The sequence below is a fragment of the Micrasema longulum genome, unplaced genomic scaffold, assembly GCF_059751315.1.
Source record: "Micrasema longulum isolate JH-2025_06_02 unplaced genomic scaffold, ASM5975131v1 h1tg000938l, whole genome shotgun sequence".
Lineage (NCBI taxonomy): Eukaryota > Metazoa > Arthropoda > Insecta > Trichoptera > Brachycentridae > Micrasema > Micrasema longulum.
Window position 1 is genome coordinate 352,787 of NW_028278129.1, and position 18,273 is coordinate 371,059.

At 31.7% G+C, this 18,273-nt stretch overlaps 1 protein-coding gene across 1 annotated transcript in view; it reads left to right on the forward strand.

The window, feature by feature from the left end:
* Window positions 1-17,341, forward strand: part of LOC148278025 (uncharacterized) — a gene marked incomplete at its 3' end in the record, with an annotated part of 163,898 nt that extends 146,557 nt beyond the window's left edge. Inside the window, exons 4-5 of the mRNA XM_088232020.1 lie at window positions 13,225-13,348; window positions 16,811-17,341. Of these exons, the coding sequence (XP_088088146.1) occupies window positions 13,225-13,348; window positions 16,811-17,341 (655 nt within the window). The remainder of the gene's footprint in view (window positions 1-13,224; window positions 13,349-16,810) is intronic.
* Between the last annotated feature and the right edge of the window lie 932 nt (window positions 17,342-18,273).

The following is an 18,273-nucleotide window of genomic DNA, read 5'->3' on the forward strand; positions in this document are numbered from 1 at the left end:
ACCAATGTATTGAAGATTACTTAACTAAAAAGCGAATGAATTGTTCTGCTTGCTGTTGCAAGAAAATGGGAGAAAAGCAAACATACATGTAAATTATGATAAAAAGAATAAAGTGGAAAAATATTTTTTAAATTTTGATAAAAACAGTATGAGGTAGGATGTGTGAAAAGTAAAATCAATAAAAAAAAACTATTGAAAATAATATGTTTCCTGTGAGATAATAGGTATCTTTTTTAGACCCGGATAAGTTAAATAGGATTGAAAATTGCATACCAAATTGCTGCACTAGAAACTGCCAATTATCTCGTCAAAGTTCTCAATTTGAAGACACCAATCACCGATGACGTATAATTAAATAGACACGTTCATAGCAGGAAGAATACGTAATTTCGATTTGTAGGTAATTGCATTTCGCGCCTTCATTTTCCAACGAACTTTTATCGTGATCAGACGTGATTTACGCAGAAACATGCTGTGTTGTAAAAAGTTTATTTTTTTTAAAGTTTTCATCAAAAAAATATTTTTATTTAGGTATATTGGGCCATCGCATCGTTTGCTAAGTTTCCTACAATATCCGAATCCGAGTTACATAAAGTCCATTTCACTTTATACTCTCCGATTACATTATTCCTCATTTCTCCCTGATCATATTGGATCGTCTGTAATCCCTGCAGGGGAAAATGATACTTGGGATCTATTTGAATTAATCTCTGAAAAATTTAAGTCTCGGCCGAAAAGTTTTATTGAGCGATCGGCTAGTTTAGTTTTATAAGTAATATCTTTATTATTAGCGAAATTAAAATAACTCATTAATCTGGCAAAATCTTTATTTTAAAGCCTTGAAAAATATTGAAGGAGGCCTTTGAAAAGGTTTAATTAAAAAGTTTATTAGTTTGAAAATTTTTATCAAACGAATTATTATAATGTCATTGACCTTTTTTTCACCTGCTCGGGCACGATAGGTAAAAACGGTTACTACTAGACCACGATGTAGGCTAATTTTTACACGATTCTTTTATTAAACTGATAATTTGAGAGAATCCGGTAGAAAATATTCGCCAGGTTCGTAAAATGGGCAAAACACAAAACGATACAACGCAAAAACGGTTTAAGTGTTTTAAAAGAGAAAGAAATATTATTTATTTAATTTTATAGGGTAATTCAGCAAAAAACATATATTGAATAGAAAACATACAATTTGAAGGTAATTGTTGATACCATTTCGTATTCATATAGGTATTTCTTCTATCATAGAATTACACAAAATAGAAAGAATTTCATTTGTTGTTTTTTTGTATTACTATTTTTTTTTATGCAGCATATAATCTTATTTTTAGTGGCGGGAGTCAGTGCTATGCAAGCTTTTATGAAAATCTATTGTGGCGGGTCCCCGTGAATAGTTCTCGCTCTCCGAGGCGAGAGCTTACATTTTGCCAAATCTCCCCCTCGGGATCTTAGGCAGGGAGCGAGCTCTTTAACATCCACAGGTTTAACCAGTGGTCCTCTGAGGATGACGCTCCATTCATAATGCAAAACCTCATACTCACATATAATGTGTATAGCAGGGGCGAACAGTGTATAGAAGCGATTATACGCAGCTGACCATTATATTTGACTTACCATAGTAATGTTTTACTCTAACTTTATTTACAGAAAAACAAATAAATAATTACCATTTATTTTAAATCATTTCCACCGTTTGTATTTTTATCCTAATATAAATATAAATTTTTATAAAGCGCGCCCAGCGCCTGCGGTGAGCCAAGAAACTAGCCGATTATTTCGGCTTATTTTTTTATACAAATAAGTATACTATATTTAGAATGTATTAACCCCAGTGCGGGTTTTTTCTCCTAGATTAAACTAGCAGATTACACAAATTATTTAAAGATTCTTGATTTGGGAAACAGTATTTTAAACATTTTTTTTTAAGGACTATTTTTCTTTGAGATGGTACTTTTGACATAAGACCATAATTACTTTCATGCGTCATATTGCAGGACATATAGCGCTCCACGCGGCCATTTTTAGCACTATTAATTACTATGACAATGCGGCCAGTTGACATTTCAATTGAATACCTAATATCGACTGAATTCATAGTGGTATTTTTTTTTTTTTTTAATGAATTGTATATTAAAGTAATGGATAATGTATATATAATCACCATTCGCCACTGGTGTATAGATGTCATGCAATTATTTACTAAGATTTATTTCTAAGAGATAATTTGCAGAAGTTGAGAAAGAATCATGAAAAATTAAAATTTTGCTGCTTAGGCAGTATATATAATATAATATAATATTTTTTCTTCTTCCCAAGTCAATCCAGCGCCCCTTAAATCCGCCGAATAAAGTCGAATAATCGTCATCGATGAACCTACAGGATTGCGTGTGCCCACAGGTTTAAAGATGCGTATTATCTGAAACTCTAGTCTATACTCGGTTAAAACGAAATGCCGATTATTCAACTCCTGTGTAATGCCAGTACTCCTATTTGGGTGCGAATCTTATCACCTTACCAAAGCTCAAAACAGCAAACTTCTGAGTTTTGAGAGTAAGTGCTTGAGAAGAATATTAGGTATAAGGTGAATTAGTTTTATAACTAACATTGAAGTCCGAGAACGGACGCAGCAGCCTCCTATAACGAGCGTCTTAAGAATGCGGCGGTGGACCTTCCTTGAAAACGTGCTGCACATGCCTCAAGAGAACTTAAACCCAAGACCCTTAAACCTCTTCCATATTTTATTCCTGACTGAAAATATTGTTGAAAAAGTAACTAATTTTTTTCTGCAGCACTGACACCTGAAGCGTAAGACTGATAAACTCTAAACTTTACCTTCTCAAAAACAATTTGATTGCCGTTTTTTTCTTTTCTTAATACCTGCCACGGAAAATACTTGTAATAATTTTCTTTACAGCCCGCAACTTGACCTTACGTAAAGTCATCATATCGATTTTCTCGCTACATTTTATAGCGGGCTTAAGCGCGAAAGTGCCATAAATTGAAACGGTTAATGGAACTTATGTTATAATAGACCGTACTCATAATGGTTTTAATTATGTACATATAACAAAAATAATATGTCCATGAACACGACAAGGGTCTCGTAAAAAGGCGTTTCTCTATAGTGGCTAATCCGAGACTAATAAATTTATAAAATTATGCATTACAAAAAGTAGATTGATTATCCAAAATATTTTTTATTCTTCCGAATCTTTATAGGCAAGATTTGAAATTTACTTTGAAAAATAAACAAATAAAATAAATTATTTCTTAAAAGTGGTATTTTTTTACAACTATTAAAAAAAATAAGTAAAAAATCTCAATTAACAAATTATTATTTTATGTTTTTTCTTTTTTATTATTATTTTTGAATTTTTCTTTGTGAGGGAACAATAGTTTAAAAATGGCTATGTACAATTATTTACTAACATAAAGTGTTTAACCACGAGTTATTGCATTAAATAAAAGTATAAATTCAAAAGGTTTTAAAGTAAATTATATAAAAATATATACCAGAACCTGCTGACGTATACTGCCGTCATAAGAAACAGTGACGTTTCTACAAAACACAAAAAACGGAGAAAATAAATATTTTGTAACTCGGAGATTAAAAAAATTCGCTGTGTGAAAAATACCACAAAAATTAAGTAAATTATTATGCGACATTGTGTATTATGGTTTGCTTTAACGAAATATTCATATTAATTTTAATAAATTTTACGTTATTTATTAAAAAATCAATATTTTCATCTTTTTTTTAGTAAAAAAAACAAAAAAAATGTTATACTGCAATGAAAAGACGTTTCTAGCTAGAAACGCCCTTTTTATTTAGTAATTAAGTAAACGTATTTATTTTTTAGTGTTAATATGCCTATTGATTCTACTTAACTAAATAAAATAGACGTTACTGGTCATTTACTGTTTTTAAAACTAGTAACGCCGACCTAATAATCAATTAACTTCGAAATTACCAGCAGATCTTAAATTTAATTGAAAACGAGTAGGCACATTCATTTAAGATGTTTTTAAAAAAGGAATAGAAGAAAAAATAAGTATATTGATCACTCTTTAATAATTATATATGTCAGAACAGCCTTTTATATTTAGTAATCTTCAAGACTTTTTGCAGTTAAGTCTCATTTATTAGTGAAAATAATAGAGTTGTGGTTATTTAAGGAATATAGGTGTATTTTTAATACATGCGTATTTTTTTCCTGATTCCGAAAATGTATTTAACTAATTTTCGAAAAAAAAAATTAGATTCGTCCTTCTTTCTTGAGACGGTAGTATAGCGTGCTTGTAATTCCGCAGGACTTTAATTTTGAAAAAAGAAACACCTGAAAAAAACCGTTCTTACAGCCCATGTGACAAGTGATATGTGATGTTATTTTATCGACTTTTTATTTATACTATTATGTAATAATGCATTAAATTCCTTCAAACCAGCACTTGTGATGATTAAGAACATTTTGCGGAAATAAAACTTGTAATATAATATGTAATGTTATAAGTAAAGTAAATATATGTATTTTGTCATAAATAAAAATTTAAAGAATTATAGATTTTTGAAAATATGTAAAACCATATATCTAAAATATATGTGTAAAACATTAATATACATACTCGTATATAATATATATAACGATGCAGCACTAATGGGCAGGTCTACCAACGAATAAAATGACTCGCCTACAGTTTGTATTGAATGCCGCAGCGAGACTTATTTTTGGAATCTCTTAAGTTCAGTCATATCACTCCACTACTTTGGGAATTACACTGGCTACGTTTTCCACAGAGGGTGGAGTACAAACTCTGTTGGCTTATGTATAAGTCACTGCACGACTCTGCTTCAGAATATCTAAGGGAACTCTGCATTCTAGATGAACTAGCTGACAGACGTCTTACGCTCTTAGATCAGCTACATCTACGTCGAAAGGAAAAGTTATTATACCTCTAAGCAAACAGCGCTCTAAATTCGACGAACGTGCATTTGCGGTCGCAGGCTCTACGGCATGGAATGCTCTCCCAGCAGAAGTCCGAAACTGTGAGAGTGAAGTGATGTTACGGAAGAAACTTAAAACCCACTTGTTCTCTAAATCATTTGAATAAATTCTTAGCATGTGGTGACAAAGTACATTATTTTTCTTAAATTAAAAAGTTAAAATTAAATTTATATCTTTATACAATCACTTTGTAAAGTGCCCTTGAGGTATTATATTACAAAAGTGGCGCTTAATGAGTTATCCATAATATTTATTATTATAAGCACCCATCTTGTGGTCCATTCAACTGAAGTTCCGGTGCATACCTTGTAGTCGGCGTAAAAAGGCGTGACGTACAGCTGGCATAGACAGTTTGTTTTTTTTAAACTATATTACGGTCTTTTGCACAGCAATAAGAATATAATTCCAAAAAATCATTCCATAAAGCGTTATCTGTATTTACCTCAGTGGTGTAAAAACGCCTGTTAATATTTTCAATTTTGAAAAAAAAAAAAATTATTTCAATCGAATTTTATGATTTAGTTTTATTGATCAACGAGCGCTTTCTCCAAAGTAGGGATGAAGCTTTTCTCCTAAAGGTAAATATTTGTTTTTACTTTTAAGTATGTATCCAGTACAATGGTACTTAAGGGCTGAAACCTTTATTTATGTGCGTTGCCTAGTATGTACGTGTAATAATTCAATTAGATGAATCTCACCCCCAAAAATAAATGTCTCAGCTCCCTAACTTCAAAAATATCAACAGATGATAGGATTGAAGGAATAAAGATGTAAAAATATAGGCAGAATTGTGATTGCTACACAGTGTGCAAAGTGGCCACATAAACCATATGTCCATGTACTTGTAATTTTCTCAAACTGAACGGTTTGGGTAGGTAGGAAGAAATTGCCTTAAGGCAATATGCCCGCCCTTATATGCAAATAAACTGTACATGTATAAAAACTGTTAAATAAATAAATCCAGCCAATGACAGGTCATAAGCCCTGTAGATGCCTAGACTTTTTGAAAATGTTCTTCATCTCTGTTGTAATATGTTAATATTAACAGCTCCCCGGGGAGTTGAATCCAGTCCTTGTCTACAAAACTGTGGACTAACCAAAGCTTTATTGATAATCAGATACTTTGTTTAAAAATTTACAAAGTATGTCTTTATAATACTTATTTTTCTATTATTTTTTTTTCTATTATTTTTTTTTTTTTTTGCACCACAACAGGCCAGGAGGCCCAATTACAGTGGTGAATTACATCACAGAGCACCCAGGCTTGAGAAAAATCACATTATATATTTTTTTGTGTTCTCACCGGGAATCGAACCCGGAACCTTTCGTGTGTGAGTCAAGCGTCTTGACCACTACACCACGGAGGCCGCCTTATATATTCGCATATAATTGATTAACATAATGTTACAGTATAATATACAATTTCATACGTACATAATATACCCGCATAATAATATACTTTATCTGTATTTGCTTTATTTCCGAAGATAAATAAATATATAGATAAATATAATGATGAGTCTAAAACAAAAATACAATATCAGCAATATTAAGATTTCTAACCGTGAAGGGGTGAGTTGGGCAAATAAAGCGAGTAAAGGGCTGAAATTGGAATACCCCCGTCAGCATATTATTTCACATCACGGTATGAACACATTGTACAATAAAATTAGGGATGGAATGGACAACGCATTCATACATCATAGACCAAATCGATCGAACCGCGGGTTAATTTGGTTAGATGCGTATGAAAATAGCATACTCGTATATACTCCCTCAACAATGTTTTGAATTTGTTTCAATGTTTGTAGACAAGCTGGACTTATTCCTTAGGGAGTTATTGAGATATAAAGTTGTTGCAACAAGGAGAGAAAACATTTTTGAGAAGGGAATATGGTAGTCTAAATATTTACAGGATTTATGACCTGACATTTATCATTCATTTAATTATTACACATAAAACTTTTATATGAACAGTGAGCCGACGATGTGTGAAGTTTTTTTTTTTATACACCAAAGTGAAATGGGTCAAAAAAGTTGCGTTTTTGATCACATTGAACGTAAAAAATATTTAAAAAAATATTTCATTCTTCTTATGGCCCTCAATCGAGGTTTAAATGTATGACTGTCTGAATGTTTTGTTCAGTATCTATATTGATAAAATATTTTTTTGTTTCTTAAGATATAACTTAATTACGTCACAAATTAGAAAACGTTTTAAAACTACCGAAATGCAAAAAGTTTCTACTCCCGGAACTAATTCCGTTGAGCGCCCGGCTAATATTGACAAAAACAATGGCTCATTAAAACAATGCTTTCCATTTATTAGAAAACAAAATGCAAAAAATTTACTTTTTGGAAAACTTCAAGCTCTGGTTAAGGGCGAAAAGTAGTATCAAATATTTTTTGCGTTCTGAGTAATCCAAAAGGCAGCTTTCTTTACCCCTTTCATTTCTAAATTCGGAAAAAAAATACCGGCCCATTCTAGTGAGCACTTCGCTGGGTAACCCGTGTCGAGGCATTCATTGACATTATTTTAATATTATGTTCTAGTTACAGTAGTTGGCAGTTATAATAATATATGCGCATACATACATACACGTAAATGTATGCAAGATGTACACATACCTACATATCTCTACCCGACCGAGTTTCTCCAGGGTATGCTTGGCTACGACAGTTTAGAGACTAGAAGGAATGTGTATTTGACTACACATTTTTATCGATTGTTGCGCGGTATGATCGATAATTCTGAGATTATGATGAGCATTGGTTTGTATGTTCCTGACAATTACCTAAGACAGCGTCAGCATAGATTGTTTTATATTCCGATATACAGGACCAACCTGCTCATGGTGGTGCCTGTTGGAAGGGCTACCGCTATGCTGAACAACATCGCTCTGGATATTGATCTGTTCCATGTATCCGAAGGGGTTTTCCGGAGCAGGATTCTCCTACTACTTTGACATGAGTCTCTTTCATGTTTTTTTTTCTTTTTTATAATATGTACGTATTGAATATATGTTTATAATGTATATTATAATAATAAAAATTCGTTTGTAGTTTTATTTCACTTTTATTTGTATACTTCTTAAAAAATGTATTACCAGTAACCGGGTTTCATCGTAACCGACATCGTCAGACTGGTGGGAGACTAAACAAATTTTGAATTAAAAAAATATGGATGTTTAAACATAGACAAAATGGTGAATGTTACACAGTGTGTAACGTGGCCACTTAAACCAGCCAATGACAGGTCATAAGCCTTGTAAATGCCTAGACTTCCATATTCCCTTATTTAAGGTATTCTCCATCCCTGTTGAATTTGTTAAATTTATTTTTATTTATATTATTTTATTTTATTGAAATAAACGTCACTTAGTGCCTTTTACATTTAAGTTGCAAATACAATAAAATACATACACGCAAGTAGAATAAGTAAAATATCGTAATTAAAATAAATTATTACTAAACAGTTATTTACAAATTAAGGAGTCAAAAAAAAGTTAAAACAGAGTAATGAGGATCTTAAAACATTTAATTAAAAAAAAGCTAGATATAAATATAAATATTTACAATTCAAATAAAAACATGTGTTGGAAATCTAACAGCCACCATCGACCACTATCAAGATGCTACGAGTTATTGACTGATTCGTTGTAAAATATTGAAGAAAAATGCAGTACTGACTTATCTCGTGAAATGGAAATTTTTATTTCGAATGACGTTTAATTTATCGCATCTTTACTATTTTGCTTTACTTTTTATGATCATTCTAAAATGACTCAATCTACACGGACTTTAGTAAAGCCTTCGATAAAGTTGATCATAAAACTTTATTATTAAAAATGAAACTACTTGGCATCAGTGGTGATTTATACCGATGAATATGTTCTTACATTGATAACAAATCACAAGCTGTAGTAATTTCTAGATATAAATCCAACTCTTTTTCTGTTACATCTGGCGTACCACAGGGATCAATTCTAGGACCCCTTCTATTTAATTTATTTACTAACGACATTCAGGAATGCTTTCATCATGCCAAATCTGTACTCTTTGCTGATGATAGTAAAATATTTATGAAAATAAATTCAATTGAGGACTGCAACCTTCTACAATCTGATTTGAGCCGCCTCTTAGATTATTGCCTTATAAATCATCTTACCCTTAACATTAATAAATGCACTTGTCTATCTTTCTCGCGTAAACATAATCCTTCAAATTTTCAGTATACTTTAATGAATGAAATGATTCCAAGAAAAAAACGTTATCAGAGGTTTAGGAATAGTGTAAGATTCCAAGCTTGTGTTTGATATTCACATTAATGGAATTATTAATAAGGCATACAAAATGCTAGGTTTTTTAATGCAAATGTCTAATGACTTCAAAAGCATTAAAACATTTATATTACTATATAACACATATGTGAGAAGTCAATTAGAATATGCTTCAATTATATGGAATCCCCAATATAAAATATATATATAAAAAAAATTAGAAAGGATACAGAAGAGATTCATTTATTTAATAAAATATAAATTTCCCTGTACACCAAATTCATTTCAAACTCTGGAGTATAGAAGAGTGATTGCAGAACAAATATTCATATTTAAACTAGTAAACAACATCGTAGACTGCCCTTTACTTACAAGTTCTTTAGAATACCTTGTACCCAACAGAACAAGACTCCATACTACGTTTAATTTGCCAGTTCCTAGGACAAACTCAAGGAAAAACGACTTTTTCTTTAGAGCATGTCATAATAATACTGTTTTCTCCGGTCAAGCAGACATTTTTCATCTCTCTTATATGAAATATAGAAAAATACTTATAGACAGAACGCCCGTTCAGTTTTACTTTGTCAGTAATTATGTATGTATTCGTATGTTCATTATTATATTTTTGTACCTTTTACATTATTTTTATATATTTTTTTTATTTTCTTATTCTTTAAATTTAAATTTATCTTGTTTCTATTAACTTTATTTTTATAACTGTATAAAAGTATATGTATTTTTATTTTATTTGCAACTTCCAAGTGCCTAACAATTGTTAATTGCTTTTATTTTGATACCGATAATGTACTTAATCAATATCTTACACCACTGTGGAAAATTTTTATTGACTGTTTTCACCATTTTCGTTCATATGTATTCTTATTTTCTGTATAAATATATGTAAAAACTGTTGTTTTTTTCCCAAATAAAAAAAAAATAAATAAATAAAATTTGGAAAACAACGGACACAACTCATGTAAACACTTAATGCTTCAAAACTTTTAGTCTGAAATCATCACAAGTTTTAACTGAAAGCGTTCAGTCTGAACTCAGCACCGCCACCGGTTTGCACTGCCGCGCCGGTGTGTGATGACCTAAGGGTTAGCACTAAATTCTTCAAGTAATTTCTTAACTTCCGCAGCTAGGAGAAGGACTTATGTTGGATAATTTATATTCTACTGACGCTTAAACTTGGAATAATTTAAGCGAATTCCCGGCCGTATTTTAACGCAACTTAACGCGCTATTAAACGTTTGTAACAAGTTACAATATACCGGCGTGTTTTATTTAGGAACCTTCACAGATACAAAGTTTATTAACAAACATTACTTCCTGGCCTAAATAAATTATAATTTGCTGACAAGAGAAGCTGATACACAATCACAACTCCACCACATACAAAACCATGGACGAATCCCAAACGATGGACTAAAAATGTACAATGACTTACCTCACAATATTAAAACAGCGACTATGCTTAAATTCAAAAATGAACTTAAAATCTGATGAAAACCAACAAACTTACCTGAAGATGAACAATACATATTATTACATTTAATAAAAAAGAAAAAAAAACATGAAAGAGACTCATGTCAAAGTAGTAGGAGAATCCTGCTCCGGAAAACCCCTTCGGATACATGGAACAGATCAATATCCAGAGCGATGTTGTTCAGCATAGCGGTAGCCCTTCCAACAGGCATCACCATGAGCAGGTTGGTCCTGTATATCGGAAAATAAAACAATCTATGCTGGCGCTGTTTTAGGTAATTATCAGAAATATACAAACCAGCGCTCATCATAATCTCATAATTATCGACCATATCGCGCAATAATCAATAAAAATGTGTAGTCAAATACACATTATTTTTAGACGCTAACTAACTGTTGTAGCTATGCGTACCCTGGAAAACTCGGTGCACCCAATGATGCAAAGGGTACGTATAAGCCTCAAATAAAAACAAAATTATTTAATCAAAAATCTTACAATTATATTGTTTTCCACACAAAAAATATTTTTGCATTATTTCACAACGTTAACCATAATATGTTAATCTGAAATATTACTGCAAAATTTACGACGCACGTCCGTTCGGTAGGCGTCTGCCGGCAGAGTGACAAAAAGTTCCTAGTGAGCGCACTCCCATAGCAATGTACAGGCCGGGGCCGGGTGACAGTCACGTCACGCTGGAACTTTTTGTCACCGTATTGTCATGTCGCCACAGTGTGCGCACTCTCATATATCTCCGTAGCACTTGACATCAGCGGGGACTCTTAGTTTGGATTTAAATACATCTATACTAACTATAAATATATTTATATATATATATATATGTATAAATGATTGAAGAAAAATGGATGTTCAAACATAGGCAACATAGTGAATGCGCCGCAGTGTGTAAACCTTCTCTAAAATGTTGTCCATCGCTGTTGTTATTTGTTAATCTTGACGACTCTCACTTGACGCTCTACGAGTGAAATTCAGTTTTTTGTCTACAAACTCAAGATATTTTAATTTTCAATAATTTTTATTTCGGAAGGTAATTTATCAAAAAATTTCACTAGAAGGACTACTAGAAGCCACGCAGATGGGAATATCTGTGTATTTTTTTCACCATAGCTACGACACTAGCTCTAAGTAATTCAATTTTATTTTATGTACTTTAAAATAAAAAAGACGAAAACAATCACCTTTTTTTAAAAATCAATCCGATTTAATTTAATTATTATTATTTATTTATAAGTAGTTTATTACACATGAATTGAACGATATGTAAGTTCTGTTTTTTGCTGTTGCAGTGTAGTTAAAATGACACACATTGCCAGTTTTCTGCGTAGCGTTACGTCTTATAACGATGAAGGTCCGTTAGAGAATTGAGCTTAGGAAGGCAGTTACCCACCAGTTGATCTGGCATATATTACGCGCTGGTAACGGACTATTTAATAATATCTCACCAACGAGAAAACTGAAAATATTTTTTAAAATATCCAGACTGCGCCTCGACGCACATAAAACTCTTTGTTACATTGATTTCGAATACAATTTTTTCAAGACGTGGCTGTTTTAAGAATGCCTAAATTTTTGTTTTCAGGCGCTTGATTTGAAATTCATCCGTATAACGTTTGTCTAAATTGTTTTTGTCAGAAATCAATTCATTTTGTATGAAACTCAAAAACAAGGTATTATGTACGAACTTTATGTTCCTTTACGATGTGCGTGCCTGAAAATGAAGCATACATAAAAAGAGAATAATAGGTATTGTGAAGATATATAAACAGCATCTTTGCAAGATGATCTTTTGTCACGCGATATTCTAAAGCGAGTCTCTTTTGAAAAAAATGAATCTGCAAATAACGTATTGACAAAAATTGTAATAAAAGTAAAATTTAACTGTGCAACAAAGCTTGTCCTGACCCTGATCAGCCTCTCTATAATAATGGACAGAGGATCGAGAAAGTTGACAGCTTTCAATACTTGGGCTTTATAATGCCAGTCCTTCAATATGGGTGTGAATCTTGGCACCTTACCAAAGCTCAGAAGACCAAACTTCTGATTATGACATAAATATCTGATTATTAGCAATCGATAAAGCTTAATTTTTTTCATATGGGAGTTGCGTTTGTTATTTACATTTCTTATCATGTACAAGGTTTATAGTTTCATGATGGATTTATTATAAAACAAAAAGTAACGTAAATGACGTCTTAGCCCCGCTGGACCCTCTTATTAGTTTAAAATGCTATTTTCACTGGCCCGATCAACATGTCCTCTCACTAGCACATTTGCACCTCGACTAAAGGAAGGTACTGAGAAGGGGGGGGGGTCACTTCCGCAAAAAAGGCGAGATTAGTGGAATAAAAAAAATCTTCTTGGGTCCAAAGGGGCAAGGACGCCAGTTAAGAGTTAGAACTGATTAGACCTATTTATTTAATTTCAGATCTGGCGAGCAGACCCATGTGAGTTCTGCTTGTGCCTGGATGGAGAGATGTTCTGCTGGTGGCAAGATTGTCCCCCTACCGCTCCGGGACCCTGCCCGGGACCACAACCCTTTTCTCTCTGTGGTAAAAACATGTTTTTGGAAATATTTTTTTTTATAGAGTCTTTATTCGATAAAATTCACGCATATAGTACATTATAAAAAGAAAACAAAGTATTAAAACATATTTTGGCTCGATAATGATAGTTTGTCATCGGGTGCTCAGACATAAGTTTCAATTAAGAATCAAATTAAAGAGTACAGACATAATACTGTATACGTATAAAATAATGAATATATTATTTTGTGTTTGATGCATTGAAAAATTAAAAATACCATCAAGAAGATAGAAAAGAAAAAAACAAAAAAAGACAGATAAAATAGTTTAAAATAGTTTTTTTTTTAAAGAAAGAAAATAGGGAAAATTAATATAATTAAAATTAAAGAATAGCCATTTACTTAAATACATTTTAAAACAAAGGAAAAAAAAAATATATATATATATATATAGTGTGTGTTCATAAATGTAATCAAAATAAGATAAAAAACAAAACAAAGTAAATCGTTAATTTAAATTCATGTCCACAGAAAAAATAAATCAAAATTAATTTAAAATACGTATTTAAATTAAGATATAAAAAGTGTAGATAAAATAAGAAAGAATTTTAAAAAGGTTAACCTAAGAAAATAACAATGTAAGAACATAAAAAAACCTAAGAAAATTTAGAAAATGAGAGATAAAAATACTGAGTTAAATAATGTTTTACTGTCTTCTTAATTTAGTGAGGAACATAATATAAAAAATAAGAGATGCTAATCAGAACTAGAAACAAACAACTCTTGTTTCATACTATATCAAAAAGTCCTGTCTATTGGACCGGTCACATTTTGAGCCACGAAATTCTTTGTTATTATATTTTGAAAGGCACGAACCTTAAAAAATGACCAACATCATCAAATTGAGGGTATTCATTTTTGGTTAGGAACTAAAAATTTATTTATTTATTTACTTACAATTGGTTTATTACACATTTTTTGAGACGTAAGTCCCAACTCCACGGGACTAAAAATCCTGTGTTGAGTTATGACGAGTAATTGGTTGACACTGATATACGAGTATATATCACCACAAATATTATATTGGGTTGTAAACATAATGTTTTATTTTATTTATTATATACACGGCCTAAGCCAATTACAACAGTTACACGAAGAAACATAAATACAAGAAACTGAACAAAAATAATATTAAACTATGCAGCAAAGAAAAACAAGGGTAATAATAAATGGTAAGGGTAATAATAAATAAATGGTATACAATTTATTCATAAAAATATAGACCAATGCCAATCCACCTTCATTCCACACTGTTTTAGTCACGAAGAGATCTACAAAAAGCCGGAAGATCGATCCCCAAGAATTCCAAGTCATATGAATTAAGTATTCTACACATTCTAGACATTGAGGCATAAAAACAAAAGTTGCTTTTAGAAGATTTAATAAATAGCAGATTTTGACTTCTGGTAACATGGTTGGGAACATGAAAAGAAATTGTTTGCAACAGAGATGTGACATCACTTATAGCATTAAGTATTTTGAAAATGCATATAAGGTCCATCTCAGTTCTTCGTTTCTCCAATGAAGACAGATTAAGAGATTGCTCTTTTTCAAAATGGGAATAATTACCCCTTTGTAATCCGAGCAACTTTGCCACTTTTCTAAGAAAACGGTGTTGGATAGACTCGATATGGTCAATATGAGTTCTGTAGAATGGAGACCAAATAGGGAAAGCGAATTGGAATTATTAGCAAATATGGAATAATAATTTTTAAAAAATATATGGCATACATTAAATCAAACACTGGTTTGAGTTTGCGTATTTTTTTGACAAAATGGACCAAGTGTTTCGCCTTAAGGGATTTTAAAAAATCGTAGAAATTAAATTGACAGAGGGTTTTTACTCGTATGTACACTAATGGTACATAAATAGTTCATTAACGAATCATGCTTGCCGTGTACATAGATTATCACCATGGAAAATAAAAAACAAGGTTGTTTTAAACTCCGTACAATTTTGTTTCAACAAAAACATAACGCTATAATTCATTAGTTATTGTAAACACGTGTTCACATGAATCTGTGACGTTTCTAAGTAGTAGTTCATGTTTATTAAAAACATCTTTTTTTTTCATACGTTTTGGAGAAGCTTTTCCGTATAATTAAATACCCTTATTTAGAACTTTATCATTAAAATTTCAGAACAAGAGAAAATTATCGTTCTGGGAATATAATTTATGAATATTTATTTGTAATCTATTGTTAACATAATATATTGGTACATACATTAATAAAATCATTATATTTGTGTGTGTATGTGAGTGCTTATTCTTATTATTATTCTGAGAGGTGGGGGGGGGGGTCATTGCTTTTCAAAATTCTTGCCGTCACTGCGACCAACAGATCCCAGTGAATAATGAGTACTTACAAATACACCCATGGACAAAAAAAAGTTTGCACTTGTAATAAAATTCTTAATTTAAAATAATATATATTCTCCATTGCTTGGATTTTTTCAAATATATATTTTTGTAGATTTGATGACTAAGTACTGTTTCCAAGTAAAATATAAAAATAAAAGCTTAATATATATTTATAAATAGGGGTTTTTCCAGGTATTCTATATTTGAACATCTTTATTCCTTCAATTCTTTCATCTGTTGATGTTTGTGAAGTTAAAGAGCTGAAACCTTTATTTATGCGGGTGAGATTCATCCAATTAAATTATTTCACCTACATACTAAGCAACGCCTGAAAATATTATTTTTTCAATTTCTATAATTCTTCATGGACCAGGTAATTTATCAACAATATTTTGAGTTTTTCCAAATTTTTGTAGACAAGGACTGATTCAATTAGATGAATCTCACCCGCATAAATAAAGGTTTCAGCTCTTTAACTTCACAAACGTCAACAGATGAAAGAATTGAAGGAATATAGGTGTTCACACAGCTCCCCAGGGAGTTAAATCCAGTCCTTGTCTACAAAAATTTGGACAAACTCACAATATTGTTGATAAATTACCTGGTCCATGAAGAAGTATAGAAATTGAAAAAATAATATTTTCAGGTGTTGCCTAGTATGTAGGTGAAATAATTCAATTTGATGAATCTCACCCGCATAAATAAAGGTTTCAGTTCTTTAACTTCGCAAACATTAACAGATGAAATAATTGAATGAATATAGATGTTCAAATATAGGCAGAATGGTGAATGTTACACAGTGTGTAAAGTGGCCACTTAAACCAGCCATCGACAGGTCATAAGCCCTGTAGATTCCTGGACTTCTATATTACATTCTCTGAAATGTTCTTCATCTCTGTTGTAATATGTTTATATAAACAGCTCCCCGAGGAGTTGAATCCAGTCCTTGTCTACAAAAATTTGGACAAACTCAAAATATTGTTGATTTCTTTTACTGTTTGTGAACTGAAAATAAATTAATAAACATACAAAATTACGGATTTAAACCTTTTTTTGTTTTGTTCTAGGAAACTCTTCTGGCACATTAGTAAAAAGGCCATCAACAGCACCAAAAAGAAATAAAAAAATCGGAAAGAAAGATAGTGAAATAAAGAAGAAACCAAAGCAATTGACCAAAAATAACTTGAAGCCCCTTGTTACAAAGTCTCAAGACGTAAATCCCACATATCGTAGTGAAGGATTGTCAAATAAAACATTAGAAACACCAACAAGTCTACTGGGTGAAAAGCCGCCAACCACAAAGTCGACAAAACTAGCCAATCACAGATCAGATAAAGCGACCAATGAGGAATCGATTTCCATTGACCTCCGCACTCAAATGACGTCGGTTGATTACACGGTAAACTACACATCGGATATCAAACATGGCGATCTTCAAACTCCCACTACGATTTTTGAAAACAGCGGAAAAACAAAAGAAGGGAACTGGGCGATGTCGAGTGGGGGGGATGACAGTCTTTCTTTCAAGATTGGAGTGGGAGACAGAAAAGATACGACGAAAACTTCTGGAACAGAAATACCTGGATGCTTAGTCATGGGTAAGTTCCAGCTTGTTATGTTTTAATTTATTTATTTATGTAATCGTTATAATTTTTTATCCATCGCCATCCAGTGGACCGTGAAGATCTGCAGCGGTACTTCAATTGCAACGTATCTTGATGATTTTGGTTACATGGAAGGTAAGGCGATCAGACGTACGCTTCAGGTGGCGGTCCGGGAAAAATGAAGTACTGGAGTGAAGAACTACATTTAAAATCAATATTTCACATCCAATATGACAGGGATCGAACCGTGGGCCTCAACCATGAGCGACCCCGTTAACCATTGCACTACGAAGCGGAGTTATCTTCACTCGATTGAATCTTTCAGAACATTTATCTGAGAGTAGCCATCGAGTCAAAAACACTCAACTTTGTTCTTGATCTATTCCACACATAGTCGTGTATTCTTCATTTGCCAGAACGCACAACGTTAAAGCTCAGTAGGGAGATACATTTTTTTTCATAGAGTCTTTATTCATTAAAATATACACATTATTACAATATTAATACATTATAAAGAAAACAAAGTATAAAAATATAATAAAATAAATCAAACAACTTTGTTTTTAACCACAATTTTTTGTTTTTCACCGACCGGTTTTAAAGCACATATAAACTTTATATAAAAATATATTTTGTCCCGATAAACTATTCAATAATAGTTTGTCATCGGGTACTCAGACATTAGTTTTAATTAATAATCAAATAAAAAGAGTACAGACATAATACTGTATACGTATAAAATAATATGCATAAAATAAAATAAAATAATGAACAGATAAAAATAGTTTAAAGAAATTAAAAAAATAAAAAGTAAGAAAATAGAGTATAACATTACAATTAAAATTAAAGAATAGCAATTTACTTGCATATATTTTAAATATAAGAAAAAAATTAAACACATATATAAATAGTGTGTACTCATAAAT